Source organism: Papio anubis, chromosome 1 (assembly GCF_008728515.1).
Source record: "Papio anubis isolate 15944 chromosome 1, Panubis1.0, whole genome shotgun sequence".
In the NCBI taxonomy this organism is placed as follows: domain Eukaryota; kingdom Metazoa; phylum Chordata; class Mammalia; order Primates; family Cercopithecidae; genus Papio; species Papio anubis.
Window position 1 is genome coordinate 50,396,849 of NC_044976.1, and position 22,323 is coordinate 50,419,171.

At 44.4% G+C, this 22,323-nt stretch overlaps 1 protein-coding gene and 1 pseudogene across 1 annotated transcript in view; one reads left to right on the top strand and one right to left on the bottom strand.

The window, feature by feature from the left end:
• RAB3B (RAB3B, member RAS oncogene family) overlaps positions 1-22,323 on the bottom strand; it is a 76,912-nt gene that overhangs the window by 45,586 nt on the left and 9,003 nt on the right. Inside the window, exon 2 of the mRNA XM_021941531.2 lies at positions 17,384-17,611. Within this exon, the coding sequence (XP_021797223.2) occupies positions 17,384-17,611 (228 nt within the window). The remainder of the gene's footprint in view (positions 1-17,383; positions 17,612-22,323) is intronic.
• LOC108586972 lies at positions 21,061-21,409 on the top strand (annotated as a pseudogene).

Below are 22,323 nucleotides of genomic sequence, written 5' to 3' on the forward strand. Positions count from 1 at the left end.
GTCCAGATGGGGCTGGGGAGGCAGAAATGGCCAAGAATGTGTTGAGGGGGATGCAAGAGAGCTCCCCCTAGGTTTTAGGCACTGGAGTGACAGTGATTATGAAGGGCAAGCCTGAGGGCAGGGAGCGCCACCCGGGCAGCTGCAGTCCAAGGGGGAGAACAGGAATTTAAGGTAGGAAAGGGCAAAGGGGAGAGCCAGGCTCACAGTTGACTCTCAATAAATGTTAATGGAACAGAAATGACCAGGGGATGCGTTCAAGAGAAATTTGGGAAATAGAATGGATATTTCTCATGAACAATCAGATGAGTAGGACAAGAGCAGAGAGGAGTAAAGGACAACACTCAGTTTTGAGCTGGGGGCAGTGGTGGGGCACTCAAGAGAGGGGGCACTGTATCCCCCGGGACCTGCCCTCCCAGCCATCTGTGCCTGAGCGCAAAGCCCCTGCGTCATTAGCACAGAGTTCACAGACTTCACAGAGGAAGGAGAAACACAGGAGCACAGACAGGATAAGAGTTTTCAGCTGTCGCCTGGCAACCCAAGGTGTGGGGCGATGGTGTTGGGCAATGGTGTGGGGGAAGGAGGATTCTGCAGAAGAAAGGGATTATAAATCCTCAGTTGAATGGCCTCCCCTCTCCTTAGCAACACATCAGGCAGGTTCCAAGCAAGCTAGGAGAATCTCCAGCCTTAGATGGTAACTGGACGACTTCAGGGGCAGAGCACTGCTGCTCTCTCCATCCATTAAAAATGGGAGTAAAAGGGCCACAACTCACAACTAATTTCTCTGTTGATGACTCCGCCTTGTAAGTCCTGTGGCTCGCAATCTTCAAGTGGTGGTAACCCTAAGATGAGTCATGGCAGTACAGCATAATAGAAACCTCATGAACTACTCCTGGCTCTCCCCTTCACTGTATGACTTTGGGTAAGTTTATTTAGCACCTAATATGTTACAGGCTCCATGCTAGGTCCTTTCCCTATATTATCTCATTCAATCTTTACTACAACACTAAGAAGTAGGCATTAATATTCTCCTATTTTACAGCTGAGGAAACAGAGTTTCAGAGACATTACTTATCACACTGCTGGTATCACGTGTTCTTTCCACTTATACCACAGCTGAAGTAACTAAGCCCCCAACCACTCCTCTCACCCTGTGCCAGAACATGCAGCAGCTTCTTCAGAGACCACCACATTCAGTGCCAAGTCACTTAATTACATACCTATACATCGGTGTTGCTCAACCTTGGATGCCCATTAGACTGCCCTGTAAAGTTGTAGTAGGACAGAGAGAGAGGAGGGCTGGTAGAAAAGGAGGGGAGCTGGATGCTAAAAGGTGATAGTTTGCAACAGATAACACTTCCCTTTCTGAGAGTGTTTGCTTGGAGGTTCTGATTTTTAACTGTGACATTGACTCTCAACCACCTGTGAGGTCCCTGGGGTACCACAGGGCAGTGGAAAGAGTGGGAAAGGCAGTTTGGTGTGAAAAGAACACTCCAGTGGCAAACATCCCTAATTTTGAATCCCAAATGTGCTATTTTCCAGGCTTGGTAAGATCTGGTCAAGTCCCTTAACATCTCTGAGTGTCAGTTTCCTCATCTGTTCCAGGCACCATCGCTGTGATAATTGCAAGGAAAAAACTGCAAGTAAAGCACCTGTAAAGTATGTAAAAAGTGCCCCAAAAATTATAATTCTTAACATTTTCACCATTTACAGAGTGCTTTACCTATGTGAAGATATAACAAGGGGAAGAGGGGGACAGGGCATGGAGCATACATGGGTTTTGAAGCTAGACAGACCTTTATTTTTTTTTTTTTTTTTTTGAGACAGTCTCGCTGTGTCACCCAGGCTGGAGTGAAGTGGGGCGATCACAGCTCACTGCAGCCTCCACCTTCTGAACGTGATTCGCCTGCCTCAGCCTCCCAAGTAGCTGGGACTACAGGCATCAGTCACCAAGCCCTACTAATTTTTTTTTTATTTTTAGTAGAGACAGGGTTTCACCATGTTGGCCAGGCCAGTCTCGAACCCCTGACCTCAAATGATCCAGCTGCCTTGGCCTCCCAAAGTGCTGGGATTACAGGCATCAACCACCACACCCGGCCTGAAGCCAGATAGACCCTGATTCAAATCTGGACTCTGCAACTTACTATTTGTGTGAACTTGAGACAGCCACCTAACTCCTCTGGACCTCAGTTTACTTCTCTATAAAATGGGGATAATAACAGAACCTGGTTCACAGGGTTAATGTCAGGATGAAATCAGTTCATAAAAGCACTGAGTATAATGCTGGCATGAAAGCCCGTGCCACTGTCAGCTCACATCGGCCTTGTGGGAGATAGTATTAACCCATTTAGAGGTGAAGGTCTAAATGAAAGCTGCTATTCATTGCCACAATTATTGATGTGTGAAGTCAAGAAGAATGCCAGGCATTCAGAATAAGAACCACACTTTTGCCAGACTCTGGGCCTCTAAATGCAGGGATCAAAAGGAAGCAGGGATCAAAAGGAAGCAGGGATCCTCCCACACATACCACACAACCACTATCTGTCCTGGGACCACCTGTATGCTTTACAATTTGGTTTGTATTCTCTTTATCCCTCTGTTCACGTCAATTATGGCAAGAAGCCCATGTCTCCAAAGCCATCCCTGATCACTGAACTCCAATTGCCATATAGGTCGGTACATCATCTTTTCTAACACTATCTCCTCCCCTCCCCACTGAAACCTTTCCCTGAGTCTTCTGAAATTCAGTCAGTCATCAGAAAAATCTATTTTTGCTCAGTCTCTCATCTGAACATTTCTTTTACCTCCTTGCTGTCATCAAAACCCAGCTCTCCCTGAGGACATGGCTTCTCTTAAAGCCTCCAAATTGTTGCTCACTTCCTCCCTCATCACCCTTGAATCATGGGGCTGGAGGTGGGATAGATGTTGTTGCTTCTCACCCCTGCTTTCATATCACTCTCTTTCCCTCCTTCAAAAATACAAAACAAAACACCTCCAGCTTTCGGTACCATGAGATTATACCACCCACTTATCCCTCTACTGGCCAGTGAAGCTCCTGGCTCACTGTTACTCTCTCCATAATTCTTGGTGACTTCAATATCCACATAGATGAGGCTTCCATCACCTTGGACTCTCATTTCCTTGAATGATTCTCCTCCAGTGATATTGATCTCTGACCCTACCTCAGTCACTCACTGGCGCAGTCATATCCTGGCCCTTATCATTACCAATAGTAATTTCAAGCCTCCCATACTTAGACCACTATGCTCTTTCCGGCTCACTCCTCGTAGATTCCCAGCATCAACTGTCTTCTTTCCCTACCACCTTTTCACTGTCCTTCATCCCTTGTGTCGTTACCTCCCTCTCGGTCCAACTTGAATTCTAAGGTCAATCGTGACATCCCTGCACATGCCCCTGACTCCCCAGGCCCTCTTGCTTTGTTATACTCAGCAAAACCACACTTTCATTAAAGTCAACTCTCTGCCTATTCTATGCCTTTATCCTCAGAGCAAAACATGGCTGGAGAAAAACACATAATCATGCTTCAAATTCATGAGCTGATGAATTTAAATTTATGATTGCTAATTTCAAATGAAGTCTTAATGCTAATCAGCAATCAAATTACATTTCCCCAGTCTGTTCACTCTCCCACCTTCCTAGATGACATTCTCCTGTCTCTTCGACTCTCCAAACTTCCTCCCTCATCTTCACTCTCCACTGATGACCTTGCTTTATTAGAAAATTGTACTTAAGAGAACTCGAACCAGCACGTGGAACCCCAAGCTGCACCTGTGCCCAAACCTGCTGCTTTCTCCCCTGGGAATGTAGGTGCACAGTCTGTGCTCCTAGCAAGGATTCACCCCCTGCATGTGATCCTATCCCCTCTCCCCAATTCAAGGATATTGTCCCGGCAGTTCTCCTTTGTTTCCAAATCATCAGCTTTGTATTTTTGTTTCTTTGTTGGCTTGGTTTGTTGATCTCTATTCAATTGTTCTACCTGCATACGAACGTGCTGCTACTTCTCCCATCTTAAAAAACAAAAACCTCTTCTGGTTCACTTCCCCATTCACCTTCGGCTACCACCCCAATTGTCTCCTTTTCTTTAGAGCAAAAATCCTTGAAAGTGTTATGTCATACTTGAGGTCTCCAATTTCTCTTCTGCCATTTTTAGCAGGCTTTCACCCCTCCACCAAAACAACTTATATCAAGGTTATCAATGTACTCCATGTTGCTAAATACAGCAGTCAATCCTCAGTTCCCATATTCATAACCTGGCAGCCATATTTGACACAGTTGATCTCTCCTTCCTCTGAAAAGCTATCTTTACTTGGCTGCCAGGACACCAAACTTTCTCATTTCAGTTGCTCTTTTTCAGTCTCCTTTGCCGATTCTCCCTCATCTTCCCAACACCTTGGTGTTGGAATGTCTCCAGGTTCTGTCTGTGAACCTTTTCTTCTTCCTGCCTTCACTCTTTCCCTTGTTGATCTTATTTGGTATCATCATTTAAAATACTATTTGCTAATATATACATGCAGACTCATTTATCCAACTGCTTATTAATATCTTCACTTGGTTATCTAACGGGCATCTCCAACTTAGCATAACCAAACTGAATCACCAACTATCTCCCTAAACCCTGTTCTTCCTGCAGTCTTCCCCATCTCAGTTAGAGGAATCTCCAAACTTCTAGTCGCTCAGCCCAAACTCTCAGCAACATCCTTGACTTCTCCCCTTCTTTCTCTCTCCACATTCAATTCAATATTCAGTATTTTCAACATACATGCAAAATCTGACTACTCTCACTACCACCGCTACTACCTCCCTAGTTCAAGCCACCATCATTCCCAGCCTCAATTGTTGCAAATCCTAACTGGTTCTCCCTGCTTCTGCCCTTTGCTCTTCGCAATTTATTCTTGAAACAGGCTTAACTCTGCCTCAGATAAATCCTGTTAAGTGTTAAGATGTAAGTCACCTGGCCAGGCACAGTAGCTTACGCCTGTAATGCCAGCACTTTTGAAGGCCGAGGCAGGGGGATCACTTAAGGCCAGGAGTTCAAGACCAGCCTGGCCAACATGGTCTCTACTAAAATACAAAAATTAGCATGGTGGCACACACCAGCACACAGAGGCTGGTAATCCCAGCCACTCAGGTGGCTGAGGCACGAGAATTACTTGAACCTGGGAGTCAGAGGTTGCAGTGAGCTGAGATTGCGCCATTGCCCTCCAGCCTGGGTGACAGAGTGAAATTCTGTCTCAAAAAAAAACAAAAAAAAGAAAGAAAGATGTAAGTCACTAAAATGTTAAAATGTTCTGGAATTAGTGATGATAGTTGCACAAGTCTGTAAATATACTAAAAATCACTGAACTCTACTCTTTAAAAGGGTGAATTTTGGCCGACCCGGTGGCTCACCCCTGTAATCCAAGCAGTTTGGGAGGCTGAGGTGGGTGGATCATGAGGTCACGAGTTCACTACCAGCCTGGCCAACATGGCGAAACCCTATCTCTACTAAAAGTACAAAAATTAGCTAGGCGCGGTGGCGGGCACGTGTAATCCCAGCTACTCAGGAGGCTGAGGCAGGAGAACTGCTTGAACTCGGGAAGCAGAGGTTGCAGTGAGCCGAGATCGTGCCACTGCACTCCAGCCTGGGCAACAGAGCAAAGCTTCATCTCAAAAAAAAAAAAAAAAAAAAAAAAAAGGTGAATTTTGTGGTATATAAATTATATGTCTATTGAAAAAACATTATTAAATGTATCTTGGATTGGATCCTACAATGGTAATAAGAACATTTGTGGGGAAAAACTAGTGAAATTCAGATAAAGATGGTAGTTTGGTCATATTATACTAATGTCGATTTCTTAGACAAATGTACCATGGTTATATAAAATGTTAACATTAGGGCAACTGGGCGAAGGACACATGGGAACTCTACACTATCACTGCAACTTTTCTATAAACCTAAAATTACCCAAAGATTTAAAAATTTTATTAAAACAATGTAAGTCAGAGCATGTCATTCCACCGCTCCATGTCTGCAATGCATTTCAATGCGTGTGTGCTTGTTGTATATCCCCCTTCTCCCCTGCTTCACTGAGTGCCCCTAAGAGGTAGGGATGTTGTCTTACCAATTGCTGCAGAGCCCAGCACAGTTAGGCACACCAAGGGTCCTTGAAAGCAATTATGTTCTTGCAAATGTCATTTCTTCCACCTGTAAAGCTCTTAACCTACATTAACCTGAAAAACTCAGACTCATTTGTCAAGACCCTGTCCAAATGTCCCTTCCTTTATGAGGCCTGCAATGATTTTCCCAGGCAGAGGTGGCTGTTCCTACAACACTTTCTTCATCCCTTTAATACATCGCTTGTATCACATTGTAGCTATTTTTTTGCCCTCTTATGACCATGCCTGGCATATAATATGTACATGACACATGTTTATTGAATGAATTAATGAATACACAAATGGCTTGTAGATTATTTCTTTTTCTCCTATGCCAGTTTGGATAGAATGAAAGGGGGTTGTGGCCCCAAATAGTGTGTCTTAGAGACCCCTTGAATAGTCAGTCAGGATGGCTTGTTAATTCATTTGAAAATTACGGAGGCCGACTAAGCCTGATTTGACTTCCCATGGTCTTTGTTATGATTTTTAAAATCAGATTAAACCTCCTCTAGCAGCTGGTTCCTACAGGCTTTGGGGAGATAAAAGTGTCAGCATGTTTCTGCAGCCACACCAGGAAACTTGCTGCCTAGAAAAATCAATTCTGATTATCATAAGAGCTGAGCACAGGATGGTGTACTCAGGAACTGTCCTCACATTCCTGGAGCCACAGAGACTTGTCAGAGCAGCCGTTTCCCTGTTCAGCCTCCAGACTCTTCTGTGTTGCCCACTGATCTCTCTACAGGTCTCCAGCTTACATTCAAGACTAGATTGCACCTTCCTGAATGTGGCAGGAGGAGCACTGGAATGGGTCAAGGGACATCACCATGAGCCCTCAGTAAAAGTCCCTATCTCACTCTGAGCCTCCTCCTATCTAAAATGAAAGACTAAGGCTGGGCACCGTGGCTCACGCCTGTAATCCCAGCATTTTGGGAGGCCAAGACAGGAGGATCACCTGAGATCAGGAGTTCGAAACCAGCCTGGCCAACGTGGTGAAACCCCGTCTCTACTAAAAGTACAAAAATTAGCTGGGCGTGGTGGTGTATGCCTGTAATCCCAACTATTCGGGAGGCTGAGGCAGGAGAATTGCTTAAACCCCGGAGGTGGAGGTTGCAGTGAGCCAAGATCACGCCATTGCACTCCAGCCTGGGAAACAAGAGTGAAACTCCACCTCAAAAAATAATTAAATAAAATAAAATGAGAGACTGAGATGTGATGAGCTCTAAATTCACGGGCTTGTTGACACCTAACAAGGTGACAGGAAATCTTAATTGGCAGTGTGAACTTAAAACATGGACATTACCTGCTTCAGAGTCTTAAAGGATGGGGGAATTTCTATCAGGTCTTTTCCTTTTTCTTTTTTTTTTTTTTTTTTTTAGATAGGATCTTGCTGTCACTCAGGCTGGAGTGCAGTGGCATGGTTATAGCTCAAGGCAGCCTCGACCTCCCAGGCTCAAGTGATCCTCTGGTCTCAGCCTCATGAGTAGCTGGGACTACAGGCACACGCCACCACACACACAGCTAATTTTTAAATTTTTTGTAGAGACAATGTCTCAGCATGTTGCTGGTCTCACTCCTAAGCTCAAGTGATCCTCTTGCCTTGGCCTCCAAAAGTGCTAGGATTACAGGCACGAGCCACCACACCCAGCCAGGTCTTTTACATGTTACTAACAGATGCTGTAGTAGTCAGAATAATAATCTCCCAAATATATAATCCCTAGAATCTGTGAATATGTTACCTTACATGACAAAAGGGATTTTTGCAAATGTAATTAAATTAAGGATCTTGAAAACGGAGAATTGACCTGGAATGCCTAGGTGGGCCCATTATAGTCACAAGGATTTTTATAAGAGACAAGCAGGAGGTTCAGAGAGGTTGGAAGATGTTCCACTGTGGCTTTGAAGATGGAAGAAGGGGACCCCAGGCAAAGGGATGCAGGCAGCCTCTGGAAGCTGGAAAAGGCAAATTAAAGATCCGCCCCCAGATGAGGCCCTCCAGAGAGAACACAGACTGAAACCGGCCAACAACTTGATTTTAACCCAGTGAGACCCATCTTAGACTTCTGACCTCCAGAACTGTGAGATAATATGTTTGTGTTGTCTTAAGTCACTAAGGTTGTAGTAATTTTAGTGCAGCAATAGGAAACTAATACAGAAGCCCATTAGACAGCTACCCAATCTCATATAATAATCCATTACTATACATTCTTAAATTCTAGGGAAAAGTCTCTTGAAATCCTATTCTTCTTCCTCTAATCAGAACAAGAGAGCTATGGTATTCATTTTATTTCACTTTTGGGCTCATAATTTCAGTCTCATTAATTTCTGGAGAGGAGGGAATGTCACATTTATATTAATATCTCTATCCCCAGTATCTGGCACAGAATACATTTGTTAAATGGCTGCTGAAGAGCCACAGTCCTCCTTCGTCCAAGTTTCTGGTATGATTACCTTTCCCACATTCCTACGTTCCCTTACATTTCACTTATTCGTATATTACTGGCCCTAAGATACAGATCCTTGACATTCCCAGATTTAATACTCACTAGCTTTAATATTTATAAGTGACTCCAAAGCCACATTGTGACCTAACATTTCATGGAGGCTGCTGTGTGGACATAAGGCAGATGACTGATAAGTGAACCTTACTGACTGCCCAGCACTCCATCTCACCCTGACCTTGTTCTCAGTTCCTGTTTATATGGGGAGTTACTCTCATCACTGTGGAATTCAGATTCCCAGGAAATCTCTTAAAACTCCTCCTGTTTGTCCCAGTGTTTGTCATTCTGTCTAACCCCCCTTTGGAACCCATGGTCACTCTTATCTATGTCTTTAATTATAGTAAGAGCTATTGGGCAGGAGCAGTGGCTCACACCTGTAATCCCAGGACTTTTGAGAGGCCTAGGTGGGCAGATCACTTGAGCTCAGGAGTCAGAGACCAGCCTGGAGAACATGACAAAACTCTGTCTCTATAAAAAATACAAAACTTAGCCAAGTATGGTGGCATGCACCTATAGTCCCAGCTCCTGGGGAGGCTAAGGTGGGAGGATTGCTTAAGCCCGGGAGGTGGAGGCTGCAGTAAGCCATGAGAGTTCCACTGCACTCCAGCCTGGGCGACCCTGTCTCGAAATTAAATACATGAAGAAAATGATAATTTTAAAAAGCTGTTGGAGTAGGGACCCTCCTTTCTCTGTCCATGGAGATGGAGGCTCCTCCTACAGACCTGAGTGGAATGCTTTAGGCCTTAAATATTAGTAAATCTGGGCCACACAGACTTTGACTTTGAGTGAATGTTGCACAGGCTAATTACAGCCAGTGGCCCACGTTGACCTATGACTGGGTTTGTGTGTCTTTCTGACTCCAGAGTAAAGTATTAGCAAGCCCCATTTGCCGGAGGACTTTAGCCACGGCTTCATCCTCGTTTTTATGAGTAATAAGCCTTTTTTTTTTCTTTTTTTCTTACATTACTCCCCTTCTCTCTGACTTCTGCATCTATTTCTCAATGGGTTTAGGTGGGGAAAAAAAGGAATGCTATTTATCAATCTCCCTAGAACCTTAACAAAAACTACAATTTGTTGAGTGTTTACTCTGTGCCATACACTATGTTAGTGCTTTATACACATTATCTATGTATGTCTTTAATTATACTAAGAGCTTTTAAATCATCACCAACACAGCAACAGATCCAACTAGAGACTAGTTACTGCTGAGTGCTGGTTGCACTCAGTCTCTACAAGAAATATAAAATTTAGTCAGGCATGGCATAGCCAGGCACACCTATAGTTCCAGCTACTAGGGAGGCTGAGGCGGGAGGATCACCTGAAACTGGGAGGCAGAGGTTCCAGTGAGCTGAGATCACACCACTGTACTCCAGCCTGGGAAACAGAGTCAGATCTCATTTCAAAAAAAAAAAAAAAAAAAAACTAGAACCCAGGACCCAGAGTCCCAGGTGAGCTCATCCTCTGGATTGTTCTCTTGATCAGCACCAGACAGCCTCTGCAATGGGCCCCACATAGAGGTGGTGGAAGCCCCCTCCATTCTTCTATTCCCACAGGTCTCCAGGGGTTGCTTGGCAACCAGCACCCAGCAGTAAGTGGCCTCTAGTTGGATTCGTTGCTGTGGAGTTACCAAGTCTCGTCTCACACCTGTGCATGCTCTCGCTCCCTAATAATGAGGCTTCTCTCCTACCCCCACCTCCCCAGTAAGACTTTCTTCTCTGATCCACAATCATTAGCTTCTCAGGAAACAAAGGGAGCTCTCAGGGACCTTTGTGGTGAGGGCCTCCAGGGAATAAGGCACTCCCAAGACCCTCATCCCCCAGAGATGACAGAAATTCCTATTGTGGGTGGCCCTGCTCAGCAATGCTCATAACCTCCTCTTTTTCTGTCTGGAATCCCCTAAGAGAGATCAAATGGGCTGGAGGTATTTAACTGAACACTTCATACTGTGCTAGTCAGCCACTAAATGCTGTTCCAACACTCCGGGAACCACAGATGGAAAACCTTAGAAAGCAACCCAGTGGCCAGGCATGGTGGCTCACACCTGTAATCCCAGCACTTTGGGAGGCCGAGGCGGGCGGATCACGAGGTCAGGAGATCGAGACCATCCTGGCTAACATGGTGAAACCTCGTCTCTACTAAAAATACAAAAAAAAAAAAAAGATTAACCGGGCGTGGTGGTGGGTGCCTGTAGTCCCAGCTACTTGGGAGGCTGAGGCAGGAGAATGGCGTGAACCCAGGAGGCGGAGCTTCCAGTGAGCCGAGATCGCGCCACTGCACTCCAGCCTGGGTGATAGAGTAAGACTCCACCTCAAAAAAAAAAAAAAAAGAAAGAAAGCAACCCAGTGACCCCTTGCATGTGGACCTGAAGGCAGAGAAAGGAAGGAACCCAATATGTATTGCATTCCCCAGACACAGTATTATCTTATCACATTTAGGCCCCCTCACCACCAGCAAACCTATGAGGCTTTTATAGTTGAAGACATTATCTATTCATAAAAATGAAGGGATTTACCACAGCTCACAAAACCAAAAAAAAAAAATCACAAAACTTTTGTGTACAGAAGTGATATATACATAAACACACATAAATGTTTCCCCCTTTCCTTTTACAATGAAAGCAGTCTCCCCTTATCCTTGGGGGATAAGTTCCAAGCCCCTCAATGGATACCTGAAACCTCAGATAGTACCTAATCATATACAGTATACACTATGCTTTTTTCTTTTTTCTTTTTTTGAGATGGAGTCTCGCTCTGTTGCCTAGGCTGGAGTGCAATGTCCCAATCTTAGCTCACTGCAACCTCTGCCTCCTGGGTTCAAGCGATTCTCCTGCCTCACCCTCCTGAGTAACTGGGATTACAGGCGTCTGCCACCACGCCCAGCTAATTTTTTGTATTTTTAGTAAAGGTGGGGTTTCACTATGTTGGCCAGGCTGGTCTCGAACTCCTGACCTTGTGATCCGCCCGCCTCAGCCTCGCAAAGTGCTCGGATTACAGGCGTGGGCCACCGCACCCAGCCCACACTATGCTTTTTCAATTTGATAACCATGATGGCTACAGAGAGTCTAATGGGCAGATAGCAAAGACAGCACGGATACGCTGGACAAAGGGATCATTCATGCCCTAGGCAGGACAGAGCAAGACAGTGCAATATTTCATCATGCTACTCAAAACAGTATGCAATTTAGGCCGGGCGCAGTGACTCATGTCTGTAATCCCAGCACTTTGGGAGGCCAAGGTAGGCGGATCACTTGAGGTCAGAAGTTCGAGACCAGCCTGGCCAACATGGTGAAACCCCATCTCTACTAAAAATACAAAAATTAGCCAGGCATAGTGGTATGTGCCTGTAATCTCAGTTGCTCCAGAAGCAGGAGAATCGCTTGAACCCAGGAGGTGGAGGTTGCAGTGAGCTGAGCTCATGTCACTGCACTCCAGCCTGGGTGACAGAGTGAGACTCTATCTCAAAAAAAAGAACATATGTAACTTAAAATTTATTAGCTTATTTCTAGAATTTTCTGTTTAGCATTTTCAGATCTAGAGGACCCCAGGCAACTGAAACCTTGGAAAGTGAAACCAAGGATAAGAGGGGACAGTAATTGCTCATCAAATTCTGTAAATTGTAGTTCTAAATCTTCCTCCTCATTTCCATCCTTTATGTCATTTTGTCACTCTTAGCGTTATGGACTGAATGTCTATGTCCTCCCAAAATGTGTATGTTGAAGCCCTAACCCTCAGTGTGCTTGTATGTGGAGATGAGGCCTCAAAGGAAGTAATTAAAGTTAAATGATGTCATAAGAGTGAGTTCTGATCCAACAGAATTTGTGTCATTATAAGAAGAGACACCAAAGAGTTTGCACCTCTCTCCCCCATGCCCATGCACCAGGGAAAGGCCACAAGAACACAGAGTGGGAAGGCAGCCCGAGGGGAGAGCTCACATCAGACAACAACCCTGCTGGCACCTTGATCTTAGACTTCTAGTCTCCAGACTGTGAGAAAATTAATTTCAATTGTATTTTGTTATGGCAGCCAGAGCAGAATAATACACTTAGTTCAGCCCCATATAATTTACCCAAGCCCTTGCTTGCTTGCTTGCTTCCTTTCTTTTATAGCTGGTCACTACTATATTTGTGTATTAATTTTTAGATAGCTTTTTGAGGTATAATTGATACACAAAAAAATACACTTATTTAATGTATACAATTTGATGAGTTTGGATCCAAAACCTGGTTTCTTTGCCTCATTTACATCTACCCTTCAAACTGAAGCCAGGAATTTTTCTAAAATGCAAATCTAACTTGTTTAAACCGTTTTAAGGCTCCCAGTGCCTATGGTGGTGGTCTCCAACTTACATCCCTTTAAGTAAGAAAAATTTAGATACAGCATGCACAGTGTATGTGTATTCCTTAGATTATATATCTACATGTCTACTTCTATACACAAAAGATATTAAAATATATAAAGTTAAAATAAACAATACTTAAATGTTTAAAATCTAATGTATTCATGAACAGTCCAGAAAACTTTATTTTTGCTGCATAAAAGCACAAACACACACATAAAAACCCTTTGTTAATTTCCCTTCAGCAAAAGCAACGAGAATGACCATGACATCTATGGCCATACCACCCTGAACATGCCCGATCTCATCTAATCTTGGAAGCTAAGAGGGGTTGGGACTGGTTAGTACTTGGATGGGAGATTGACCATGTCAGATCTAATTACATTGTCATTGATTTTACCTCCAAACGTGGCTGACAATGAACTTGTGTTGGGAGTTGGAAAAACATCAGTTCAGCCATTTTCTTTATGCTCATTTGGGTTCACTATAATCTTCTAGTATAGTCTTCAATCAGAGGTTTCTTTATAGGACTCTTTAAAAGCCATATATCCATTATGACATTTCATTTAGTTAAAACTAGATCATGTAATCAATAAATCCACTTAACCAGGCAGAAGAAAACCACAAAAGCTCACAATTGGCCGAACATAAACGAAGAAGTGAGTCAGTCCACTGTCAACCCCTTAGAAGGGCAGAATGGCTCCTCCTATCTCAAGATTTTTTGAGTGCAGGCTATCTGACCATCTGATATGGTGATCAAACAAAGACACTTCTGACAATCCACATAGTAAATATCAGTAAAAAAATATTTTATGTTCAAAGATTAAAAGTAAGCTCTAATAATTTCTTCAGTTCCCTAAGGAATCATCAAGCATGAATCCTCTGGCTGATGACAAGAACTTTCTGTTTGCCGTGGAAGATCTCTTTGAACCCCAATCTGCCGCCTATAGCCTCTCCAGCAAATTTCTCTCTCAGCACCAACTCTGCTCTTTCACAACCTTGATCCAGTTTTACTGTATTGCTCACCACGCCCCAAATATTCTGTGCTCACATCCCCCTGTGCACGAACTGCAAGGATGATGTCAGATAACACAAGTGAAAGCACCTGGCACCTAATAGGTGCTTTTAGTAAACGCATGTTGACTTTCACCTCAAGCTAGTTAAACTAAGTGGTTCTACAAAGTTAGCCGGGCGCGGTGGCTCAAGCCTGTAATCCCAGCACTTTGGGAGGCCGAGGCGGGTGGATCACAAGGTCAGGAGATCGAGACCATCCTGGCTAACATGGTGAAACCCCGTCTCTACTAAAAATACAAAAAAAAACTAGCCGGGCGCGGTTGCGGGCGCCTGTAGTCCCAGCTACTTGGGAGGCTGAGGCGGGAGAATAGCGTGAACCCGGGGGGCGGAGCTTGCAGTGAGCCGAGATCGCGCCACTGCACTCCAGCCTGGGAGACACAGTGAGACTCCGCCTCAAAAAAAAAAAAAAAAAAAAAAAACAAAGTTAGCCTGCTGCAAAACCACCTGGAAAACTTGTCATAGCACAGATCGTTGTCACTCACCCACCAGAGTTTCTGACTCAATAGTTCTAATGTGGGCCTGAGAAGTTGCATTTCTAACAAATTCCAAGGTGATGTTGATGCCATGGGTCTGGGAATCAGTGAACTAGACGACTCATATAGCTTCTCCTATTTCTAACGATCTCTGAATCCTCAATGCCTTTAATAGAGAGCAAATGAACAATGAACTTTTATCCCTACATAGTATTTGACATTATCATGAAGGGAAATATGAACTCTATAATACCTCAGATGCACAGTGTAGAGAAAAGAGCATATACTTTTGAATCAGAAGATCTTCTTGAAATCCCACTTTATAGCAGTGTCATTGACCTAAGGTAAGTTAACTAATCTCTGAGTCTGAGTTTCTTATTCGGCAAAACAGGAGTGTATTAAAGTAGTACCTGCTTCATAGTGTTAATTGTGAGATAATATATATGGGAAATAATTTGTAAAAAGAAAAGTACTATATACAGACTGCCCCAATAAGACATATGCATAATGTATTAATGTACATTTAACACGTAGAATAGAAAGATAATAAATAATACATGTTTTGGCTGGGCGTGGTGGCTCATGCCTGTAATCCCAGCACTTTGGGAGACCGACACGGGTGGATCACCTGAGTCAGGAGTTCAAGATCAGCCTGGCCAACATGGTGAAACCCCATCTCTACTAAAAATACAAAAATTAGCCAGGCGTGGTGGCACACGCCTATAATTGCAGCTACTCAGCAGACTGAGGCAGGAGAATCTATTGAACCTGAGAGGCGGAAGTTGCAGTGAGCCAAGATAGTGCCACCGCACTCCAGCCCAGGCTACAGAGTGAGACTTGGTCTCGAAAAAAATAAAATAAAATAATAATAATACATGTTTTGAATACTTTAAATCACAAATTTTCAAAATTTCCAATCCAAATACTAATTCATTTTTGAAAACTATATGATCTACATGTTGCTATATCATCTAAAATATGTACATAATTTATTAGTACTACTGGTAGATACTAATAATAGTAGTAGCTGTGGCAGCCAGCTTCCAAGATGGTCCCCAATGATACTTTCCTCCCAATATCCACACTTTTGTGTAGTTTCCTCCCATGCTGAATCAGTGACCAATAGAATGCTGTAAGGCTAAGGCTAACTCACAAGGGACATTGCCACTTCCTGTGGCCTTTTACATCTCTCACTCTGGGAAAAGCCAGCTGCTACACAAATAAAGACACTTAAGCAGCTCTGTGAAGACACCCTAAAAGGCCAAATGGGAAAGAAGTAAGGCCTCCTGCCAACAGCTAGCACCAGACATGTGAGTGTGCAGCCTTAAGATCCTCCAGCCCCAGGCTAGGCGCGGTGGCTCACGCCTTTAATCCCAGCACTTTGGGAGGCCGAGGCGGGTGGATCATGAGGTCAGGAGTTCGAGACCAGCCTGGCCAACATGGAAAAACCCCATCTCTACTAAAAATACAAAAATTAGCTGGGCATGGTGGCAGGCGCCTGTTGGTCCCAGCTACTCGGGAGGCTGAGGCAGGAGAATCGCTTGAACCCGGGAGGTGGAGGTTGCAGTGAGCCGAGATCATGTCACTGCACTCCAGCCTGGGCAACAGAGCAAGACTGTGTCTTAAAAAAAACAAAAAAAAAGATCTTCCAGCCCCAGTCTATGTTTCAGATGATTGCAACCCAAGCCAACAGCTGGCTACACCTCATGAGAGGCCCCAAGCCACTCCCAAATGCTTGATCCACAGAAACTATAAGATAATGAATTGCCGGGCGCGGTGGCTCAAGCCTGTAATCCCAGCACTTTGGGAGGCCGAGACGGGCGGATCACGAGGTCAGGAGATCGAGACCATCCTGGCTAACACGGTGAAACCCCGTCTCTACTAAAAAAAAAAAAAAAATTAGCCGGGCGAGGTGGCGGGCGCCTGTAGTCCCAGCTACTCGGGAGGCTGAGGCAGGAGAATGGCGGGAACCCGGGAGGCGGAGCTTGCAGTGAGCTGAGATCCGGCCACTGCACTCCAGCCCGGGCGACAGAGCGAGACTCCGTCTCAAAAAAAAAAAAAAAAAAACAAGATAATGAATTATTATTGCTGTTTGACACTACAAATTTATTTATTTATCTATCTATCTATCTATCTATTTATTTGAGATGGAGTCTTGCTCCATTGCCCAGGCTGGAGTGCAGTGGCATGATCATGGCTTACCGCAGCCTCGACCTCCTGGGTTCAAGCAATGCTTCCACCTCAGCCTCTCAAGTAACTGGGACTACAGGCGCCCACCACCATGCTCAGCTAATTTGTTTTATTTTTTGTAGAGATGAGGTCTCACAAAGTTGCCCAGTCTGGCACTATGAACTTATAAAGTGTTCTGTTATAGGACAGTAGATAACTGATACTGTAGCTAACATTTAGTGTGCATTTACAATGTTCCAGGAACTATGCCAAGGAACTAAGGACCCAACAGCCTTATGATGCAGATGCTATTACAATTCCCAAAGAAGAAAAGGTGCCCCAGAGAAGTTAAGCCATTCAGTCAAGTTCCATGACTAGTAAGTGGCAGAAGCAGAATTTGAACCCAAGTCTCTAACTCCAAGCCCCAGTTTCTTGGTCACTCATTTAGACAAGCCAACATAAAACCTCCCGCATAGTTAAACAGCAGAAGCAACTGAACCCCTGGAGGAGAGCAAACTTGTATAAAGCTAGCAGAGGGTAGCCCAGGGGCCACACCTGAAACAGCATTAATGCCTGATGCTGCAAGCCCCAGAACTTCCAAGCTGGCCCCACCTCCCAGCCCTTATATTGTCAGGCCAGCTGTCTCTCAGGAAAATCATGCCCAGGATTCCCAGGACTCACCCAGATCTGTAGTTTCACCCGCTTCTCGTGACGGTAGACCGTCTTCACCTTGAAGTCGATGCCCACAGTGCTAACAAAGGCCGGGGTGAACGTGTCATCAGCATAGCGGAAGAGGAAGGAGGTCTTGCCAACACTGCTGTTGCCAATGATAAGCAGTTTAAACATGTAGTCAAAATTCTGGTCAGAGGCGTCTTTGACTCCAGTTTTACCATCCGTCACTGAAGCCATCTGCAAGAGAGACCTAGGGTCACTCAGGAACAGACCTTCAGTGTCACCTTGAGTCACCAACCTTCTAATGGTCACCCCACCATTCACGCACTCACTCCTTACCCCAGCAGCACCGAGGAAATGCACACTACTCAGAATCACTCCATCACTACACCTGCCCCAAATGTTGTCTCAGCACTGGGGTGGAACCCAGCTCCTCCCATTCATTCCTTCAGCAAATATTTACTGAGCACATTGATCTGGGGCAAGCCCTGTGCTGGTCATGGGACTTACAAATATGAGTCAGACATGGTGCCTGACCTCTAGGTGGACAAAGACTAGAATAAAAGGTGGGTCAACACAGAGTAACAAAGCAGTAGATAAGTGATAAGACAGAGGAAGTCCTGGCTGAGGAAGTCCATGAGAAGCATCTTACTGAGCCTGGAGGCCCGGTGATCAAGGAAAGGCTCCTGGAGGAAGCAGCTCCTGAGCTATTTTGGAGAAAGGAAAAAAAAAAAAAAAAAAGCCAAGAACAGCAAACACATGCGCATCCAAGGAAAGACTCAGTAAAGAGCTATCACTCTCTTGCTTTAAAAACTTTTCACTCTCTTGCTTTAAAAACTTTTATGACTCAGGAGGCTGAAGTGGGAGGATCACTTGAGCCCAGGAGTTCAACGTTGTGGGGAGCCATGATCATGCCACTGAATGCCAGCCTGGGCAGCAGAGCAAGACCTCATCTCTAAAAAATAAAATAAATAAAAAATAGAAACTTTCATGGCTTTCCACAGCTCTAAAGATCAAGTCCAAACTGTTCAACTTGACAAATAACCAACTAACCAAAGAGCCAACTCTCTAAGCTTTATCTTCCTATACCCCTTCTCTTCACCAACCTGTGCTTCCTTTAGATCTAATTACACACTTTATGCCAAATAAGCCACATTATTTCTTGCCTTTGTCCCTTTATACATGTATTCCTTCTGCCTAGAATTCTCTTTTCCTCCTAACAAACTCCTACCCATCCTTGGAGGTCCAGGTCAAGTGCCAGCTTCCCTGTGCATGGCAGAGGCAGGCACTCCTGCCCCTGTGCCCTCAGAACACTGTAACAGCCCTTATATCACTTCAGCACTGTTGGAATGAGCAGCTGGGCTTTAACGGACTTCATTCCTAGATGTCTGGTTTCCAGCACGAATCCTAGCACATAATAAACAGTCAGGAAATGTGTGCTGAATTCATCACAGTCACTTCATCACTCTGGGGCTCACTCTCCTCATCTGGAAAATGGGGAGAACAATTTCCACCCTGCTCTTCTCACAGGGCTATCACAGGACTCAAACAAGATAACAATGGATGAAACCATTATCAACTGGTAAATTCCACACAGGGGTGAACATATGTCCTTATTATTCCAAAGCCTTCAAAGCCTAGGTCCTTTATTTGTTCACTCATTCATTCATTCATTCATTCATTCATTCAGCAAATATTTAATACATGCCAGACCTTTCCTGAGACCCCAGCCTTCTCAGTTCTGTCACCCTCTGCTTTCCTAGAACACCCAAATCTGAACTCCATAATTCAGCACTTGGTCACATGGTCTTATTTAAGTCTTTAATTGCTTCTCCTATGTCTTGGAAGCCTCAGGTACCCTGCTTCTCCACCTGAAATCTCCCCTTGTGCTCAGCACAAGGGTATCCAGATGGCTGGATGAGCGGTCAGAGGAGGGTGGGAGGACAGCATTCAAGTGTGATGGTGTCTGGGTTTTCATTCTTGTTAGGAATTCCTGCTTTTTTCCCCAAGGGAAAATAAAGGGCATGAGGCTGGTGGGTATGGCTCTTTGGGTCTCTCAGGTGAGCTGTAAGGATAAGGAGCTGATTAATGTAGGTTTGAAGCTCTCTTGAAGAAAAGTTAGACAAATATGTAAGATTGTTAGCAGCCTTTTAATAAAAGTTCCTTACATATGTCACCACTGGACTCCTGTGGTCTCTGTTCTTTCTTCTCTTTGCTCCCAGCTCTCAATCCTTATCTGAGACTCTAAGTTCCATCCCTGTATCAATCTGTCCCATGACAAGACTCACTAGGCAAGTGTGGAACATGCCCAGGACACTTGGAGACCGAGGCATAGCACTTACATGGAGGAAGAAAGTGAGGCTGGAAGGGAGGGTGCCATTGGCTGCTTAAACCATCTCACAGCCTTAACTTTTCAGCTTTTCATGGTACTAGGTGCAAAGGCTGTTGCAAGAACTTGCCATGCAAAGGCATTATGCTTTTTTTTTTTTTTTTGAGATGGAGTCTTGCTCTTTTGCCCAGGCAGGAGTGCAGTGGCGCAAACTTGGCTCACTGCAACCTCTGCCCCCTGGGTTCAAGTGATTCTCCTGCCTCAGCCTCCCAAGTAGCTGGATTACAGGCATCCACCACTATGCCTGGTTAATTTTTGTATTTTTAATAGAGACAAGGTTTTGCCATGTTAACTAGGCTGGTTTGAACTCCTAACCTCAGGTGATCCACCTGCCTTGGCCTCCCAAAGTGCTAGGATTACAGGTGTGAGCCACCACTCCTGGCCACATTATGCTTTTACTACATTAAAACAAGGGACGCAACCACAACAACCTCACGCCATCCTCCACTCTGCTGTTTGCCAGTCATCTTTCTTTGTTCACAAGAGAAAATTCCTACTATGAATGTATTCATTATAAAAAAGTTGAAAATTATATTATATGAAAGTGTAAAAAAGAGAATTTAAAATTAACTGACATCTGGCCAGGCACGGTGGCTCAGGCCTGTAATCCCAGCACTTTGGGAGGCCAAGGTGGGTGAATCACGAGGTCAAGACATTGAGACCATCCTGGCTAACACAGTGAAAACCCATCTCTAGAAAAATACAAAAAATTGGCCGGGTGTGGTGGTGGGTGCCTGTAGTCCCAGCTACCTGGGAGGCTGAGGCAGGAAAATGGCATGAACATGGGAGGCAGAGCTTGTAGTGAGCTGATATCCATGCCATTGCACTCCAGCCTGGGCAACAGAGCAAGACACCACCCAAAAAAAAAAACAAAACAAAAATTAACTGACATCCCACCCACTCAGAAACTATGGCTGTTAACATTTTAGTGTATGTCCTTCAATATTTTTTCATACAAGAGTGCCACCTAAGGCCAGGTGCAGTGGCTCACACCTGCAATCCCAGCACTTTGGGAGGCCCAAGTGGGAGGATGACTTCAGGTCAGGAGTTCAAGACCAGCCTGGGCAACATAGGGAGACCCCATTTCTACAAAAAGTAAAAAATTAGCCAGGTGTGGAGGCACACATCTATAATCCCAGCTGCTTGGGACACTGAAGCAGGAGTATTATTTGAGCCCAGAAATTTGAAGCTGCAGTAAGCCATGATTGTGTCACTGCACTCCCCCTTGGGCAACAGAGCAAGACTGTCTCTACCAAAAAAAAAAAAAAACCTCCTCTCTCCAGTCCACGCCTCCAAGATGACAAAGAAAAGAAGGAACAACGGTCGTGCCAAAAAAGGCCTGTGACCACGTGCAGCCTATTCACTGCATGAAATGTGCCCAATGTGTGTACAAGGACAAGGCCATTAAGAAATTCGTCATTCAAAACATAGTGGAGGCCACAGCAGTCAGGGACATTTCTGAAGCAAGTGTCTTTGATGCCTATGTGCTTCCTAAGCAGTATGTGAAGCTACATTACTGTGTGAGTTGTGCAATTCACAGCAAAGTAGTCAGGAATCGGCCTCATGAAGCCTGCAAGGACCAAACACCCCCACCCGGATTTAGACCTGCGGGTGCTGCCCCACGGCTCCCACCAAAGCCCATGTAAGGAGCTGAGTCCTTAAAGACTGAAGATGGACTATTCTCTGGAGAAAACTAAAATGGAAATTGTACTTAAAAAACAGGCCATCTATGTTAATATTATATTTTATTTGTTAATTTAAAAGATAATACACACTTATGGAAAATAATTCAAGCATATCCTATTTGCAAGTATTACCTTTTTTACCAGCTGTAGTTTAATTCTTATTTTATTTTATTTTTTGAGACAGGGTCTCACTCTGTCACCCAGGCTGGAGTGCAATGGCGTTATCTTGGCTTACTAGTCTTGACCTCCTGGGCTCAAGTGATCCTCTTACCTCAGCTTCCCGAGTAGCTGGGACTACAGGCATGTGCCACCATGCCCAGCTAATTTTTGTACTTTTTGTAGAGATGGGGTTTCACCATGTTGTCCAGGCTGGTCTCAAACTGGGATCAAGTGATCTGCCCTCCATGGCCTCCCAAAGTGCTAGCATTACAGGCAAGAGCCACCGCACCCAGCTGCATTATTTTCTTAATTCATGGCATCAAAAACAAGTAATATGAAACCTAAAGGTTTAAACTGAAAAGTAAGTCTTGCTTCCATCTTTGATTCCTGATCCAGCTCCCCTCCCCCAGAGGCATACATGTTATCAATTTATATATCCTTCAGAGATAGCCTTTGCATATATAAGCAAAGAGGTCTATTTATATTTTATTTATATACAAATAACATACCATGCATTTTAGTCTATACCTTCTATGCATATTGTAATAGCTGATATCGTATGCACAGAAGGTAGAGACTAGAATATACGGTATGTTATTATTTAGCAAATCACTTAAATTTTAAAAGTACAATCATGAACCGCATAACAACGTTTCAGTCAGTGACAGACCACATGTACAATGGTGGTCCCATAAGATTATAATGGAGCTGAAAAA